General features: G+C 46.0%; 1 protein-coding gene across 3 annotated transcripts in view; it reads right to left on the bottom strand.

The window, feature by feature from the left end:
• DSP (desmoplakin) overlaps window positions 1–16,924 on the bottom strand; it is a 45,542-nt gene extending 28,618 nt beyond the window's left edge. The window contains exons 1-4 of one of the 3 annotated variants that reach the window (XM_032341054.1): window positions 16,629–16,924; window positions 4,003–4,105; window positions 1,599–1,747; window positions 701–875 (exon numbers count right to left, since the gene is read on the bottom strand). In XM_032341054.1, the coding sequence (XP_032196945.1) occupies window positions 701–875; window positions 1,599–1,747; window positions 4,003–4,105; window positions 16,629–16,825 (624 nt within the window). In that variant the 5' untranslated portion in view covers window positions 16,826–16,924. Of the gene's footprint in view, window positions 1–700; window positions 876–1,598; window positions 1,748–4,002; window positions 4,106–15,606; window positions 15,901–16,628 lie in introns of those variants that run through there. The other 2 variants (XM_032341057.1, XM_032341056.1) reach the window with 2 other exon arrangements.
• Window positions 16,925–18,616: the final 1,692 nt, after the last annotated feature.

Here is an 18,616-nt window from a genome sequence, read left to right as displayed (position 1 = left end):
TACCCACAACACGTTTTTTTAAGTACCTATCACTCACACAGATGAGGTCACCTACCATTCAGATAGAACAATGAGGTTTTTTGGTGCATAAAGGCCAACACATTTTCAGGTTGTGAATTGTAAAAGCTAGACATTCAAAATCTACTAATTAAATTATACCTAAGTGTTAACCTATGAGAGAAGTTTTGACCAGAAAACCATGAGGCTCCTTCCCCAAACCACAAGAGAGGGGAAAAAAAAAAAAAAAAAAAAAAACTGTCAGAAGTTTGATTTATTTCAAAATAGAAGCCTTCGATTTAAATTGTACACAAGGCAGGGCACTTGGGAGGCTCAGTCGGTTAGGCATCCGACTCTTGATTTTGGCTCAGGTCATGATCTCAGGGTTGTGAGATCAAGCCCCACATTGGGCTCCACACTGAACATGGAGCCTGCCTCGGATTCTCAATCTTTCTCTCTTTTCCTCTATCCCTCCCCGACTTGTTCGTGAGTGTGCACCACTCTCTCTCTCTAAAAAATAAAAAATTACAAATAAATTATATATGAGGAAACTACGGAAAATACCAGATTTCCGCCGCTGGCTGAAATCCCAGACCACTCTGTGGCCAGACCGCAGGGGCTGAGCCTGCCACGTTCTATACCTCTGCCCCACTCAGGCTTGCTTGGAACATTCGAGAACCAACCTCATCAGGAAGGTGCTTACCCTCTGCTGCCTCATCCACCCCAGACATTCACTGGTGACGCGCTTGGTGAATTCATCCCAGCCAGAGCCACTCTGACAGGTGTACCCTCCACCACCCTTGGAGCTGGCCCTTCGGACTCGAGGGGCACTGATGGCTTTATAAAGGGCTCGCATCTGCTCCTGGAGCTGCAGCAGTCTGAAAAGAAAGGAAAACAATCACACTGTTGCAGGAAAACTGCCTATGGGCCCATGTTCTAGGCAAATGCCCCCCTTTCTGAGTCTCCTTCATTGCCAGGATGGAGGTCACAAATGTTAGATTTGAAGAATTCTTTACCATCTGACTTGAATTGCAATCCCACATAAAAACCTCACTACTGTGATGGTCAGAGCCTGAAACATCACGGCAAGTGTAGCTGGCTTTGCCTAACCTGGTAGCAACCTCTGCTTTCCCCCTAAATTTCACCCTGGGAATTTGCCTCGTATCCTGGGCCTCACGTACCATGACAACAAAATCAAGACAACCCGTTTCTGCTTTAAACTGCTTTTCCAACTCTACAGGTCTCATTTTTGTACACATGAAACTGAGCCTGACTTGGTATTGGACCCTTGAAAGGCAAATGCTGTGCCAAAGGCCATTGCTGCTCCCCAGATGGAAGTCCAGCGAACATCACAGAACAAACTCAACCCTTCAACACAAGCCAGCTCCTTTGGGTGGGTCTGTCTGATTCTTTTCATGGCAGCCACATAAGATGGAGGCAGTGAGTGCCGTCCATCTGTACAGAGTAGCTACGGAACAGCAAGGCAAGGGAGCCCTCCCCCTAGAATAGCTGTGCTCCCTTCAAGGGAGGACCTGGGCCACGGGATCGAGCGAAAGTGGGTTTATGACGCCTGCATTTAGGCTCTGGGGTAAAGGCAACACCTTTTCTGATAAGCATCACACGGCTGGCCCATCTGTCGCATCTCTCTGATCAAGCTATCGGTAATTTCCATCTGATCATTGGCCTGGGCGAAGCACTCATCCAGTTCTCTGCTCCGAGCCAGCTGTATTCCATCTCCGTATTTCAGCTCCTAAAGGAAAGAATTCACATGAAGGAAACATGTAGAGAGACAGCTTCACGGGTGTTCACACTAGAGCAGGAAATGCTGGAGAGAGAAGCTTCACTTTTGTTAATGGCAGCAAAAGCGTCTGCTGTGAACTTAACAAACAGTGTGAGTTTCCATTTTGCATGTGACTGCAAAGAATTCCTGCCTGGAAATTACCTTATTAATTTGAGAGAGGTGGGTAAATAGAGGAGGATTCATGAAGCAAAATTTGTGGACTGTATTTTAAATTTTTACTAGGCTTTTAAAAGTGTATTTATGGAACAGTGAGTTTTCCCTTTCTTCAATGTGTTAAATGCTATCTTTCCTGTTTACAAACAACATTCGGCCAACGGGAATTTCACTGGGGTAAGAACATAGTACTATTATGCTAGATAAGGTCTTTTACACACAAACTGCGATTTTCCTCCATCTTATGGGAACAAAGTTTTTCCGTTCTTAAAAAGGAAGCTATTGGGGCACCTGGGGGGCTTAGTGGGTTGAACCTCTGCCTTCAGCTCAGGTCATGATCTCAGGGTCCTGGGATCAAGCCCCGCATCGGGCTCTCTGCTCCGCAGGGAGCCTGCCTCCCCCTCTCTCTCTGCCTGCCTCTCTGCCTACTTGTGATTTTTGTCTGTCAAATAAATAAGTAAAATCTTTAAAAAAAAAAAAAAAAAAAAGGAGCCTATCTAATTCATTATCTTGGGCCAATCAATTTCCTGCTTCTGATGACACGTGACCCTTATGTGAGATGTCACCTTTGGGGGAGGGGTGATGAGCACACGAGAAGTGCTCTGTACTATTTTTACAACTTCTTGTGAGGCTATCAATATTTTCTAATTAAAAATTGTTTTAGAAAAGGAAACCACCCTCTTTTCCCATGGAAAAGCCTTCTGCCACAGGGCCATATAGGACTTTCCCTGGAATTTTACATTTGCTGCTTTAATCGGGCTTCAGCCAAATGAACCTTCTTTCTCTTAACAGAAATGGCAGCAAACACACTACATTTCCCTGACGTTATTCCACTTCCGTGCACAGAAATAAAAATACACCGAGAACGTGATGCCATGTAAATTTTCGAAACCACATGGAAAGCGTTTCCATAGCCACTACACCTCGTGTCCAGGTCTGGGGCGTGCACGTGTTCAGTCTGAGTCGCAGGAGTTTCCCGTTTTGCTCTAGGTAAAGGAATCACGGCTCTGTGAGAAGGAGTGCGTTGCAAGTCAGAGACTTGAAACGACCTGAACTAGAACCAAGCTCATTTGCCGAGTCCCAAATATCCTTTTACAGGGACTAAAGTGAAGCTATTTTTTTAACTGGGTGAAATAGACCAGAATCCACCCCAAATCTCCAAAATTGAGAAACTGGAACATTAAGATATTCTCCAAACAGAACCTTGCAAATTCACTTGGTTAAAATCCTTCTTTATATTTATTTAACAGGGGTACTTTGTGATGGGCCAGATTCCCGGTCCGCATCGGGGAGGCTAGAACTCAGTCCCTTCACGGGGACGTGCAATAAATCAGGGGCAGGAGAGAGAAGGGGTCTATGGCCCCACCACTCTCCAGTCTAGTTTTAGCAAATTTGAATGCTAGCTACAGTGTTTCAAAATAGAAACTTGACTCATACAACCTCACAGTGTCCAGGATTTCTAAGCCTGTTTCAATGAGAATCTAAGCTAATATCCAGAAATACTGGGAGGTTTTTGTTAAATGCTACCATTTTCCTCAATTTTCAATTGCATTTTCTTTTTTTCCCTTTTTTTCTTCCTTCCTTTTTCTCTCATTTTTCTTCCTTCCTTCCTTTCTTTGTTTCTCAAACAGAATTGTTCTCACAATATGGTAATTTTTCCTAAAGAAAAAAACTAACTTCTTAAATTGATGGTGTACAACACAAACCCGCAAGATACACAAGTCAGGCTGCATTTCTAGGAAGAGAAAGTGCTACAATAATCACACAAACAGTAATAAATGAGGAGCTGTTGCAAAGCCAAAAGGGTGGGCATCTGTGTAAATATTTGCCGGGGGAAACCCTGCGAGCCCTGGTTTCCATTGTTAAACCAACATCGCCACTAGGTTATGAAGATACACACCCCTCTCTAGTCCGTTTAGAAAAAGATAATCTCTAAACCCTAAGTATGAGAAGGAGGGTCATGAGTGAGGAAGCACAGGTCAGGAGGATAAGGCGACGCTAACGGAGAACAAAGCGAGATGTGGCCAATGGAGTGGGACAAGCAAGCTCACCGGCTGCACGATCAGCTCTGCCCGCATCAGGCAGTCCGAGCAGTTCTGGAGAAGCTCCTGGATGGTGTTCTGGTTCTGGTGCCTGGACATCGTCCCAGTTTGACTGATGAAGCAAACAAAAAAGCAGGCATGAATTTTTTTTTTCCGATTTCAAAACAATTTCAAACTTTCAGAAAAGTTGCAAAAATGCAACAAAAACACTCCTATAGACCCTTCAGCCAGAAATGCGAACATGTTTCCTGTATCCTCCTCTTCCCTCTGCAGGTGTATTTACCTATAGATACCCACGCTTGTCTGAACCACTTGAAGATCATCATAAGCTTTTACGCCAAAATATTTCAGCATATGTGTCCTAAGAATAAAGACTTTCTATTACATAACCACAGTAGAGTTATCAAAATCAGGACATTTAAAACTGAATATGATTGGCTAATCTATAGAACATTTTTTAATTTTACTAACTAGCCTAATAATTACTAAAGTTTTTTTTTTCCAGGTCTAAGATCCAACCCAGAAATAGTCCCTTGAGTTGTAAAAACACATTTCTAGCAGCTTATCTATCACCTTTCCTGCTTCACCCCCCAATAATCCACAATGAGGATTATCTGCACAAGCCCCTCCAAGGGAAGACCTCAACGGATCAGACCCAGAGTATGAGAGTTTCACTGGCCAGTCTGGCTGAGGAAAACAGCTAGAGGCACGAGACGAGCTTATTCTAAGGAAGTATTTTCTGCTATCACAAGGAGACAATAATGATAAAGAAATACGGTGTCAGGAAAGTGAAGGGAAATGTAAACAACTCTAATACAAACACAAGCCACTTTTCCTTCCAAGATGGCCCTATGGAATATTCTTCTCTACAAGGACAATCACCCAAATGTACCTCTCAAATGAAACCCTCTTTTTTAAAGATTTTGTTTGAGACAGTGGGAGAGAGAATGAGCTGGGTAGAAGGGACAGAAGGAGACGGAGAAGCAGACTTTCTGCTGAGCAGGGAGCGGACGCGGGATTCGATCCCAGGACCCCAGGATCATGATCTGAGCCAAAGGCAGGTGCTTAACGGAGAAAGCCACCCAGGTGTGTCCCCAAAACACTTTTCTGGTAGATGCATTCAGAAATCTTAAAAGAAAGGTGGTGAAATGTAGATGTACCATATTTTAAAGAAAGAGATGCCAGGAATGTAATGTGTTTCAGATAGAAGTCAAAAGAAAAGGTATGATAAAAATAGTCCTGCTTGGTCATTTGCTGGGATACTCTAAATCATGGCACAGCCTCCTATATCTTAGCTTAAGAGAGATTTAAAGCATGTTCAATTATGGTTTAAATGTTCAGGAAAAGGTCTCCCAAATGCGTTGCAAGAAGCCTGAGTCCCTCACAGGGCCCTGGAGGCACCCAGGCCCCTTGGACAGGGCAAGCCTACACCTGCAGAAAAAAACTGTTCGACACCTGTTTGATGCATTCACTTTCTCCTACAAGTGTGTGTACCTGGGGGTTGGGGTGTGTGTCTGTGTGTGCTGTAAAGAAAGATTTTCACTGTTTAATAGAAGGGGGGTGTTGTAAAATCCAGGCTATACTATTATGCACAGATGGGGTGAAATCGCAAGAAATTTCTTCCATGGCCCTGATTCTGCATCTTTTCACACTGGAGAAGCACTGACTTTCCCTGCCACTTCTTTGCCGTCCCTCCCTGCAAGCGAGGCTCCTACAAGCCAGCACTAGCTGATGTATGTGGGTGAGGACCCAAGCTCTCCCTGGGAACCACTCCTGGGTGATGACACCGCTGGTCCAGGCAGGCCCGGGCAGAGCGCAGCCCGGACCGCCCACCCATCAAAACCAGCGCGCCCCACCCCTCACCCCCCAGTGAATGCGGCCTTCTCTTCCTTCCGTGCGCAATGATACAGGAAATCTGGCACATTACATCGCTGAGATGTAAGCAGGTCTCCATCAGTTGTCAAAACTTGCGCAAAATTCCAATCGCCTTAGAATCACAGGAAAGAAATTCAAGAGACAAAGGGAAAAAAAAAAAAAAAAAAAAAAACTGGGAAATACAGAAAGCTCATTTAGAACCCGAGGATGGAAAACGATTCAGGAAGGTCCTGTGTAATTATCTTTGTTTTCTCTCTTGAACAGGGATGAGAGTACCTTTGTTTGGAAGCATTTTTAGCGATCCTGTTCACAAAGTGATTCCCACAAAGAAAGCCAGTCCCCAGCATACAAACGAAAGGGCTCTCTCTTCGGGCAATGGAAAGTCAGAGTCCCTTAAAAGACTTAATAACTTGTGCTGTTGTAAAAAGTATCGCAAACTGGGTGAAGGGTACAGGAAAATTCTCCAGTAGCTTTACAAATTTTCGGCAAATGTGAAATCATTCCAAAATAAAAATGCATTTAAAAAAAGGGGGGGGGTGCCTGGGTGGCTCAGTGGGTTAAAGCCTCTGCCTTTGGCTCAGGTCATGATCCCAGGGTCCTGGGATCGAGCCCCAAATCGGGCTCTCTGCTCAGCAGGGAGCCTGCTTCCTTCTCTCTCTCTGCCTGCCTCTCTGCCTATTTGTGATCTCTGTCTGTCAAATAAATAAATAAAATCTTGAGAGAAAGAGAGAGAGAGAGAGAGAAAGGCAGGGAGGCCAACTCAGCTGTGAATGAATGGACCACTGTGTACATACAAGTCTTTTGAAGGGTGAGTTTATGACACTCAATTCTAAGTTCACTTGACAAAATATAAAACTCACCAGCTTCTTCAAAACCAATTATTAGTTACATGACACAAAAGTGAACAGTATCCAGCAAAAAGGGAGGTGAGGAAGTTATATGTTGGCTTAAAATACTGATGGACTTTCTACATTTTTTTGGTTCCCTCCTAGTTTTAGAAGACATTTGTCTGGACAGCAGTACATCTCTATAAATTAAGAAGCCATCTTCACTGCTTCCTCTCTCCTGCACACATCTGAATTTAAATTAAAACAACAACAACAACAACAACAACAACAACAAAGCCCCAGGTAACTTCATGCTGCTAATAATTCTCAAAAAAAGGTCTTCACGCTTTGCTAAAGGACCTGCCTATGTTCACCACACATGCCCTAGATAGCCACTAAAACCCCGTATGTGTCGCTTGGCAATTAAGTGAATACACTGACAACTATTCAGCAAGAGAAATGCATGAAAATCGAATCTTTTTAAGAGTCAACAAAAAAGGAAAAGCTAAGTGTCAGAACAACATAACAGAGATTCTTTGGCCTTGCTGTTTGTCTATAGGAAAAATATGACCTAATTAACCAAGTTCCATCTGACACACTACTTCTCAAGACTTTGCCTGGCTCTTAAAGCAAGATCTACACATCCCCTCTTTAATCTGTTAAGACTCTCACTTCGGTTCAACGTGTGGCCCAGAACAACCTGTGGAAACAGAGCTAGGTGAGAAAGGGAACTGGGTGTACGCTTTTTCCCATAGGTCAGTCTGTCAACAGGACACAAAGGGAGGGAGACTAGGACCCACGGAGGTTTGGTGACTAGGGAAAAGAGAATACACTTTCCTGTTCCGTTTGAGGGTCTCTGGCCCAAGGGAAGATCCCCATAGAAATGGATCTACTGAAATCAAGGAGGAAGGGCAGGCAAAAAGACTGTGACTCATGGAGTGGGTCTGGCATCAGGCCCCTGACTTTGTGCGGTGTAGGATTCTTCAGCAGGAGAGCCGGGAGGGCTGGCTTCGGGGAACATGTGTGGTTTTTTTACAGTTATGCGCCCTTCACAACTTTTTGAGTCAAATCATATTTTGTATTGATCACATAACAATTCTGGAACTTTTTTTCTTTTAACATCAGAAATGTCTAGACCTGGGTTTTCTCATCCACCAGGCAAGATGATACCTAAGATTTCTTTACTTCACTCTTCTGTAACTGTTTCATAAAACTACCAAATGAACTCCTTCCTACCGAGAATATTATACACGTTTGTTCTGTCTCATGGCAGGGAAGTTTCCTCTTAAGTTCATCCAGGGACTGGGAAAATGCACAGTTCTATCATAGGTGAAGAAATAATTTTTAAATAAATGTACTTATTTAACAAGCATGGAAAGATTTTAAAAATCCCTGGCCGGAAAGAACTTTTCACTATGGGTACATACAGGTGTTGGGGTGCAGAGATTTTAAACCACGGTGGGAACCGAACTAACAAGCTCAAAGTTCACCTATTAAATCCCATTTCAGTGACTCAGTGACATGGAAAATAAAAGATGTCATGTGGGAAAAAAAAAAAAAAAAGACCTACAAGAAAACAAAACTCACTTGGGTCAGATCAGTCAAAAAATACTGACTTCTAAAATTAATAGCTGTCCTTAAAAAAATAACATTTGTCCTCAACTTTTCTGAAATTCTGGTTTTTATCTTCAAACTTACAAAGGCAAGCGGTTCATACGACAAAGAACCTGCCTACACAAACACTTAAAAAAAAAATTCATTCTGAAACTTGTTTAAACAAGTAGTGGTTCCGTTTACATAAAGATCCCTTCAACAATGGCTAAACGGAAAATGCGTTCTGGATTTTAATCCAAATATTAGGGACAAAGCACACGAATATGTGAACAATATTAGACAGTTATCTTTTATTTTACTACTGACAAAAAACATTCTTTTCTTTAAAAAAATAGGACTTCAGAACTAGCTGTTTGTGTGTGTGTGTGTGTGTGTTTTTTAAAGATTTTATTTATTTGTCATAGAGAGAAGCGAGAGCAAGCACAGGCAGACAGAGAGGCAGGCAGAGGCAGAGGGAGAAGCAGGCTCCCCGCCAAGCAAGGAGCCCGATGTGGGACTCGATCCCAGGACCCTGGGATCATGACCTGAGCCGAAGGCAGCCGCTTAACCAACTGAGCCACCCAGGCGTCCCCAGAATTAGCTGTTTTAAGACACTAGTTTAACACTGCCAAGAATACTATAGGAAAAAAAACAGAAGACAAATATTTTGAACAGAGGCATGCAGCATTACAAGGTAATTTTTTAAAATATTTACTTTTTGTTTTTTAAAGTCATTTTATAGTATCTATGCTGTTCATTACACCGGGGCCCACGCCAGTGAATTCTGCATTTCTTTCTGTGGATACACGTTTTCTCCTCTTGGGCTCCTTCTCTTCTTCTTTCCTCTGTCTCCCTTCCTCCCCACCCCCCCGCCACCCTCTTTATCTCTGGCCTTTCTTTCGTTCATTCCATCAACCTAGGGTCCTGAACAAGTACCAGAAATGGCATTTTATGTCTCTTTATATATTCAGGTTCGACGAAGAGTGGCCTCAGAAAAGCTCCATAAATACTGGTTGGAAATTAGAATTGTGTGATGCATTCATATGGGTCTTAAAGCCCATTTGCTTCACTCTTTAGAATTTTCAAAGCATTTTAACATGTACTATTGGAGCTTCTTTCAAGGATCTTGAAAGAGGAAAAAGTGATCTTTTTACTTTTTCACGGGAGGACGGTATCACACCTCCAAGACACATCAAACATGCCATGCAGTGGAGATGTCACGTGTCCATCCTTTGGAAGTCACAGACCACATGCCGCCTGCCTGGAGCTCTTGCGTTCCCACCTCCGCCCTTATTCTGCCCTAGTTATTACACACCTGTGTACCCCAGTCCTGGAGAGCAAAGTCCCATATCTTAGTCACCCTTGACTCCTCCATGCACCTAACAACCTCGTTTTGCAGACAGAAGGTAGTGAATGCATGTTTGTTTGGTTTAGTAACGAAAAAGAAAAACAAAGGTAAATAAAAGACTGATCCAAGGATATGACCACCATCTCCTTACCCTGATTTCCAAATCCAAGTCAGGGAGCGCACCTGCCCTGTCCCCTACCCCCCATTCCTACCACAACGATGTGAGAAAAGGGTTTTTTCCTATAAATTTTAGAAATAGGGTCTTCTCCAAGCCTTCATTTTGTCCTCACCCGGGAGCTTTGGAAGCCGTCTGTAATAAAAGCTCCACTTCCTTCCATTTTATGATTCTCACACTGCTTTCAGTGGATTGGAGCATTGTGGGACAAACAGAAGACCTAACATTAATTTCATGAATACTCTGAGGTCGGTAGACCAAAAGTCCATTCCCTGCTCAGCCACTCCTGCTCGTACAGCCTGTGACTCGGAGAAAATGACTTAACTCGCCGTGCCTGGAGTATTTGCCTCTGTAACACACAGGAACACACCCACCTTCTGGGCTTGTCGGGATTCTTAAGGGGAGCCAGGAAGGTTGGCCACGTCCCGCACAAACCCAGTCCTCACTGCAGCTGCCTTGAGGATAGGATTCTGAGATTTCGGTTTTATCTTGCATTTTGTGTTTTTGTCTCAGTGTGTAATTCTGAGGTTTGCCCAAGGATATTTTGCACCAATTGGGATAAGGTGAGAGGCAAAAAAGAAAAACAAAACAAAACAAAAACCAAACCAAAATATGAAAAAGAAGAAATGGATTAGGTATTCAATATAGGGCATTTCACAGGTTCCCAAAATTATTACAAGACATGAAATAAAAAGTTTGAGATGATTCAAAGAGGGTGACACATTTTAACAGCACAAAACTTACTAAAGGGATAAGAAAATTCAGAAAAAGATGCCCTCTTTTCCTTCATTAAGTGGGGATGACACATGGGTATTTGGTCCTTAATGCCATAAGAATTTCTATTTTGAATTATTCCCCTAAGAGAAACCTCCCATTCATTCTGAGGGGGAAAAAAATTATTTACAGGTTATCTGGTTATTCCTCAAGAAGTCAGTTCCTTTTCAACTTTTTTCAGGTGCCAGATGAAGCAAGGGAAGTTATGTTTGCATGTCGAAAAAATTTCATTCCAGGGGCACCTGGCTGGCTCAATTGGAAGAGCATGAAACTCTTGATCATGGGGTTGTGAGTTCGAGCCCCATGCTGGGTATAGAGATTACTAAATAAATAAACTTTAAAAAACAAATAAATAAAAAATTGTCAATGTGATTCCAAGCAAGCACTTAAAATCTGTTTGCTAAAGCATCATCAATTTCATGAAATGTGGATTTCACCTTCAGGAGGCCCTCCCAGGTACTGGACCCGTCCAGTCCCAGGTGCGGGCGATAAGAAGTAAATGGTTGGGCTGTGCTAACATTTCTCCAGGATGTTGCCCCAAAGGAGAGGCTCACTGAGACTTGGGGGTCTGTGGGGCAGTACCTTCACTATCAGAACCACACCTACTGTTTCCCATGGAGTGCAGGACAGAGAAAGAGGAAAGGGAAGGGTGGGGCCAGGCCGTAAGCAGCATGGCCTCCAGACTGAAGCACGCCTTCTAGAACCTCCTCATCTGGAAAGACTGGTTGGCTGAGGATTGAGCTGGACTCCCCAAGTCACACCCAAGCCCGCCTTTGCTCCACCCTAGGTAGTCAGCTCTGAGCCATCAGGGCCATCAGCAGGTTTTTTCTCTTTCCCAAGACATTTTAGTCACCTGAACTACGATGAAATTATGCCCATATTTAGAGGACAAAGTTAACTGCTGTTGAAAGCTGTTCTGTAGGGCTGACCAACAGGAGTTGGCTGAAGGCAGCATCACACTGTGTTTCTTCCTAAGCAGATGGAAACCCTACCAGAGGAATAACAAAAGAGTACAATGGTTATGAAATAAATATTTCACAGGAACGCAACAGAGTAAAAGCATTTTAGCTAGAAGAGTTTTCAAGTACAAAAGATAATTCTAATAGCCAAGGTTTTTGATCATTTCTTGACCCACTGTGGTATCCTGGATTCAAACGCAGCTCAGCCACTCACTCGCTGTGTGACCCGGGCCACGTCGCAGTCACTACTTTAACCTCAGTTTACTATCTGTACAATGGGAACCTTCCAATAATGGACGGAAAATACCTGGCACATCACAGGTGTCTCCAGGGTGATGGTAACTATTATTAACCACTGATCTGATACTTTTATAAAAGATGGAACTTACTCAAAGTTAATAACCATGTCCGTGTTATCTGCTCTCGATTAAGCTAAACTGAATCTTACTTTGCAATCGCTTCCCAGAAAAATATTTAGAAGATCCCTTCTGTGAGTCACTGGACTCCAAGCCTGTTTTCTCAGACTCTCCCTGGCTTCTCGCATCCAGCTCTCAGGGGCAGCCTCCACTCCACCCGGCCGCAACCACTTTCCTATCCCACGGTCAGGCCACCACCCTCAATCAGACTTTCATCACCTCTCTCCTTCACTGCCTGATGGATTCCTTAAGCCACCTTCCTCCAGACCAGCACACAGCTGCACAGAAACCATCCTACAGCTCACTACGACAGTCTGAGCTCCCTGCTCCTTCAGTGCAGGACTCTACCCCTCGGCTTCCGTGAAAACCTGCAATGGCTCCCCTCTGCCTATGCACATTCCCCACCATGGAGTCAAGGTGTCCCAAGGGCTGGTCCCAACCTGCCCTTCCTCCTTGATGTCTTACAGCTTCTCACTCAGAAAGGAGACTGTTCTACAGGCCTTGAATATGTGCTCCTGGTCTTTCGTCTCCCAGATTTTTCTCGTGCTCCTCTCTCCCCCTGGAATGTTCTTTGCCCATCCATCCTGACCTGCTGAAACACTCCCAAGTCTAATTCAGCATCACTTTCTTTATAAAATCTCACTAGTGCCTCCACTACAGATGTTATCTTTAGGAAGCCTTGGAATCACTGATACTCTCCTGTCCATCATCCTTTTGTATTATGGTGCTTATTTTCCTTTAAGGAACTCCATTTCTTTCAAGAAGTCTTTGTCATAGAAAAAAAAAAAAGTTTTTGTATTTTCACCTTTGACTCTCCTTGACACCTAACACTCACCACATGTTCCGTATTTACTGAATGAATGAATGAATGAATGAATGAATGAGTGGAACTGAGATACTTCCGTTGTTTAAGTACAGGGCTGTCCAGTCTACTACAAAAGATACGTGGTCTAAAGGCACAGGCTGACAGGAGGGCAGAGGGGAGTAGCCTTGAGTTCCCTAGCCAACTTGGCCATGAATGGACTTGGGGATTTAGGGCAATCTTACTCTACTGGTCTCCACAGTGGAAGAATGAGGCTTCTGTACACCTTTGCACTCTCCCCAGCCTTAAAATTCAATGCAAATGGACCCATGTATCTCTCACTAAGGAAGAGGCTTCTTTTTAAAAGAATTTAATTAATTTATTTATTTGACAGGCAGAGAGAGAGAGGTGGAAGCAGGCTCCCTGCGGGGCAAAGAGCCCGATGCAGGGGCTTGATCCCAGAATGTTAGGATCATGACATGAGCCGAAGGCAGAGGCTTTAACCCACTGAGCTACCCAGGTGCCCCTAAAAGATAGTTTAAAACAAACTTTGTATCAAGTAAGGTTCACATGTATTTTGGCTTTGAAATCACGAGTTCTGGAGAAAAGTAAGCATTAACTTTATGACCACATATTTCTGAAGCTTAATCACCCTATTTGGCTTTTAATCCTCCAATAATATCCACACTTTGATCAGGAAAATATATAACTGTGGGACTTTGTCGCTTGGCCTCCAAATTTCACTACAGATTTGTCATTTCTTTTAACCAAAGGAACAAGACTGACGTAGATCTGCCTAAACGAAAAAGCATATTAGTATAACATCCTATACAACCAAAATCCACAGTTTAAATTTTCAAAAATATACCTCTTACATCATCAAGCACATAACATTTACTGAACTTTCAAACACTGAGTAAAGAAAAAGAAATGAAAGTAGTTTTGATTCCATTCAGCCTACCATAAAGAAAACACAAAAGATGGGTAAGCAGGGAAGGAGGAAGAACCACAAATGAGATAAAATACTGTCTTAAGAACTGACAGTGTTCTTAATATAAAGCACAGACAGAGGAAGATGTTTTAAAGTCATCTTAGAAAGAAAAAGGAGATTTAGGCTCTTTACACACTCAAATTAGTTTACTTAGGGAAAGGTTAGATACAAACACCAATTCTTTAAAATCGCGCTTATTTAAAAAAATAATCACTCAGACAATAAAGTGGCAGTTTAAATAGACAAGCTTAAATTCAACCAATGGCTTCCATGCCAGTTTTTGTGCCTTAAAAAGAAACAAAAACCTTTATTTAGAAAGACTTTGGGGGCAGAAAAGCACTTAGTGAATTCTTAATCCTCCATTTGGGGGCAGTCGGGTCAGAGATGCAATCCTCCTTCTACAAAGTACATGCTCTGGGACAACAGTCCCTCCGTGCAAAACCATTAAAAACACCAGAAAAAAAAGTGTCAGGGCAAGTCCTGTCTCTCTTCAGTCAGTTCTCCTTATTTTTAAGGTCCACAAGTCAGCAGTTGCTGGGGATGTGTGTGTGTGTGTGTGTGTGTGTGTGCGCGCGCGTGCTAATTCTCATTCCAGAGGGGTCAGCCGCACCAGGGGCTGGCCAGGCATGCTGGGAGAATCCCCATTACTGGATCAAGAAAGAAGGGCCCCACGATGACTCCAGCCCCCAAGCAAGATGCCCCGCTGCCGCTGCCGCTGCCGGGGAAGGGGGGCGGAGGGGCGGGATATCAACATCAAAGCGCAGAAAGAAACGCCTTCCCCCCAAATTACGTAATTCAAAATTTCAGTCTGTCTTCCCCTTCCCAGAGAGGTAAAACTTGACATACTCATAAACAGCTTTTAGGCTGGAAAAACAGAACACAAGGTATATACTATGGGAAAACACTGATCCTCCTCAAAACTTAGTGTCTCCGTGAAGGATCCTTACAGTTCGTTAGCGGATACATAATTCTTCACAAATTTACCTCTACAAGAGGCCGAGGAACCAAAATAGTCCAATACCCAGTAATGTTTATTGTCAATTTAAAAAAAAAAAACGCACTCTGAATGAACACAATCATATTTTTTAAAAAAATACAAAATCAAAATGAAATACTTGGTTCATAAAATGCCAGAAAAGAAAAATTGCTGCCCAAGAATCCTTGCGAAATTCCGACTGGACTATAAATGTGTGGGTTAAAAGAACGTGCTTACCAAATACAGGAAGACTGGGAGGGAAAAGTAAAGTGTCAGATTTAATCGGTTGGCTAAGTTTTAAAACAAACTTAAAAACCAAAGTAATAACTGGCAAAACTTTCTCCCCATTTTTCCTAGTACTCGGTGCGTGTCTCCTGGAATTCCCCGGGGTGCATTATGTCCAAAAAACAAGAGCTCCAAGATCGAGACAATTCTTTGCTAACTCAAAAAGAGGAAATCAATTGCCAAGATGCTCGGGAAAATAAAGACATAAATAAACCGAAGCAGAAAACAGGTCAGAAAACAGGTTGCAACTCGAGCAGTCCCTGCGTTCAAATCTGCTGGTAAAACAAAAAACTCCTGGAGTGCATTCAGGCTGCTCCTCCCCAGCCTAAGGCCACAGGCAAGGTAAATAATTTTCTGGAACGCAGGCCAGTTTCCCAAAAGCCCTGCTGGGGAAGGGCTTGCAGGGGAGCGGGGAGGGCACCGACCGCAAAATTCTCACGGTTCCCGTGGGCATCTGGCATCCAGCTCTGCGGACCCAGTAAAAGCAGCCTCATTATCTTCCCCCACCCACCCAAACGACCCCCGCGATCGGTTTCCGCAATGATTCTGAGAAACAGACCCTCCCCACATCCCGGGGGTCCCTCCGGGGTACCTGAATCGGGAGAGGCCCCCAGCGTCGCGGGCTGGCGCGGATGGGAAGCAGCGCCCACCCCGCCACATGTCCCCGCTGCCACCCGAAGACCCTGCGCCCGCGCTCGGCTACCAATAATACACCGAGGTCCTTCCTTCTGGGCTTTTTTAAAAGGAGGAAACCAAGGGCGCAGGCTCAGGGCCACAGGTACGGGGGCTGCGGCGCAGCGGGGCAAGGGGGCAGGCGTGTCCTGGCAGAGCCGGGACCTGGGGCCGGGCGACTGCTCCGGCCGGAAAGCTCAGTTTGGGAGGCAGGGGAGACCGAGGCGGGGCCTTCTTGAGACCCGACCCAGAGCCTCGGGACGCGCAGCCTCCTTACAAAAGCCCTGGGTGGCGGAGCCGCCAGGCGCCCTAGAGGGGTGGTCTCGGGGTGACCAGGAATTTAGGATAAGCCACCAGAGGCGGAGGAGCCCCGAATCCGAGCCCTGCCTACAGGTCAGGCCGGAATCCCCGCTCGTTTACTGTTCTACTTGTGGTAATAGTAGTTTAGGTAGGGTTTGGTTGTCACAGCCCCGCCCGCCCTCCCACCTGCCGGCCGGGACCAAAGGGGATGCCAGCTGGGCCCGGCGGCGCAGGGGTGGAGGGGAGGAGTCCTGGAGGCAGAGACCCCTGTGACCCGCACGCCCGCCGCGTCCTCCTGCACCGCTCGCCGGCCACCCTCCTGCCCCGGCTCGCGGGAAGCAAGGAGGTTGGGACGGAGAACCCGTTTGCAGGGAAGGACCGCTCCTCTCCGGGCTCCCACACCCACCCACCCGGGTGTGAGCAGCGCACGGGGCGGGAGGACACGGGCTGCTGCCCCAGAGCCAGCAGGAAGTGCTTTCACGAGCTCGAGCAAAACCACTTTCCTCCGGCAGGACCTGGTTTTTTTTCGTCGACCAGAGGAGGGCTCGTCCCTCCCTGTCCCAGCGTGCTGGGGTTCGGAGAGAAGAGCACGGAGACCCCGCGGGCCGGGCGCCCGGTGTCTGCCCGCTGGCCGGTACCCACCAGTAGCCGTCCGAGTTCTGGTCGGTGACCGTGCAGCGCCGGGAGTAGTACATCCTGCTGGTGCCCCCGCCGCCGCCGCCGCCCCCACCGCCGCCGCCGCCGCAGGTCACCTCGTAGCGCAGGTCGGGACCGGACTCCGCGCGGGTCATGCGGCCCAGCGTGTTGATCCGCGGGTGAGAGCCTCCGTTGCAGCTCATGTCGGCGGGCACTCAGAGAGCAGCTCAGCGCCGAGGCATAAGCGAGGGCGGGCGGGCTCGGAGAATGTGGGGTGGGGGGTTCGAAGGGAAGGCCCCCAAACTGGGAACCGGGGCGGGCGCGCAGTAGGTCGCGGGGACGCTCCTGGCCACCAGGGCCGTCCTGGCCGCTGCGAGCGCGGTGCGGCGGACGGAGGTCGGGCGCGGGGACGACGACGGGCGGGGAGCAGGAGCGGCGCAAGAGCTGTGGCTCGGAGGGCGGCGAGGGCGCAGAGGAGCGGGCTCGCGGCTGGGTGTTGGTGTTGGTCGGTGGGGGCGCGAGTCTCCTCCCCGCTGGCACCCGGCGCCCAGGCCACACCTGGCGGGTTTCTTCCCAGGGCGGGGTGCGGCCGCTGCGCCTCCCCACCCCACCGCGGGTGTCACCGACGCGCTCGGGCCGCCCCTCCCCACCTGCGCCCGCCGGCCCGCGGCTCCGCCCTGCGCCTCGGAGGCCCGGGGAACGCCGGCAGGGGCGGGGTCCCCGAGACCCGAGCGCCCCTGGCGCGGCGACCGAGGGGAGGGCGTGCGGCGCCGGAGGCCTTTTGCTCAGCTGCGGCGGCGGGGCAAGCGCGGCCCCTGCTTTTCAGGATTTCCTCGGTCCCCGGGGCGGAAATAAGACGAAAAAAAATAAGGGCCATTCGATTGGAGGGTTACTTATTAAACACATACTTTTGCTAATTCCTGGAAACGGTGCCAGCCAAGCTTTGAACAGAAACATAATTGAGAAGAGCACGCTTAGATGGTGAGGTTTCATTTTAGGGAACTTTTTTTGGAATCTTCTTTTATTCCGGGATTTCAGAAAAGTTGTCTCAAAAGTCCGATTTCCGATGTGTAAAACGAGCCACCTCTTCCTGGGGAAGTCTTCCCCATGAATAGTTAATTTCTTTGTTGTGAAGATTAAAAAGAACACACTATCCATTTTGCAGTAAGTAAAAGGAAAATATACATTGTCATTTATTTTACTTTGCCTGTTGGTGGTCATTTTGAGTAAGTTGCAAAGACTTCCACCTTCAGATCCAGTTTTTGTTTTTTGTTTTAATTTTTTTTTAAAAGAACCTTGGGAACGTTTGCCTCACGCCCCTGAGCACCTTCTCCCAGGATCCATCCCTTTCGAAAATCAGCTTTTCCCACAAGTCAGTGGCCTTCCTGGGACTTCAGTCTGAGAACAGCAAAGAATCCTGGACAGAGATACCCACTTGGTACAGATGAGTAAGTCAGAACATTCCAGCAACTTGCTCCAGGGCCCCCTCCCAGTTAGGTGTGAAACACACTGTAGTCTCTGAGACCAGGGCTGAGATGCAGACCCAGTCAGGCAATCCGCAAAAAACTGCTTTTATCATCTGGAGAACTGTTAGATTACTCTTTAATAAACACCATTTAAAGATCTTTGTAATAAATATTTGTCCTCTTCCCAAGGAATGCCCATTAACTTACCTTCATACACAATATATCCCAAAATGTTTGTGAACTGAAAAGAACGTAAATGGAACTACATTTACATGTCCTAAAGGGAGTAGGAAGTTTTCTAAAAGTTCCCATATTATAGCACCCCGAATCACAGCTTACTCTTTAGGCACAAATCTCCAACAAAACGTGCTGTTCTTGTTCTTCTCAATCAACCTCAGAGTTGACCAGATTAAATACCATGAGGTCAAAGTTTACCACTGTTAGCACACTCAGTAATTCCCATTACTGTCTCAGTTTAGACTCCTTTTTAATAAATGGGAATATGATAAAGTTCAAATTCAAATGATC

The sequence above is a fragment of the Mustela erminea genome, chromosome 4 (genome assembly GCF_009829155.1).
Source record: "Mustela erminea isolate mMusErm1 chromosome 4, mMusErm1.Pri, whole genome shotgun sequence".
In the NCBI taxonomy this organism is placed as follows: domain Eukaryota; kingdom Metazoa; phylum Chordata; class Mammalia; order Carnivora; family Mustelidae; genus Mustela; species Mustela erminea.
The sequence above is the reverse complement of the archived record's forward strand: the minus strand, read 5'-3'. Positions and strand labels throughout refer to the sequence as shown.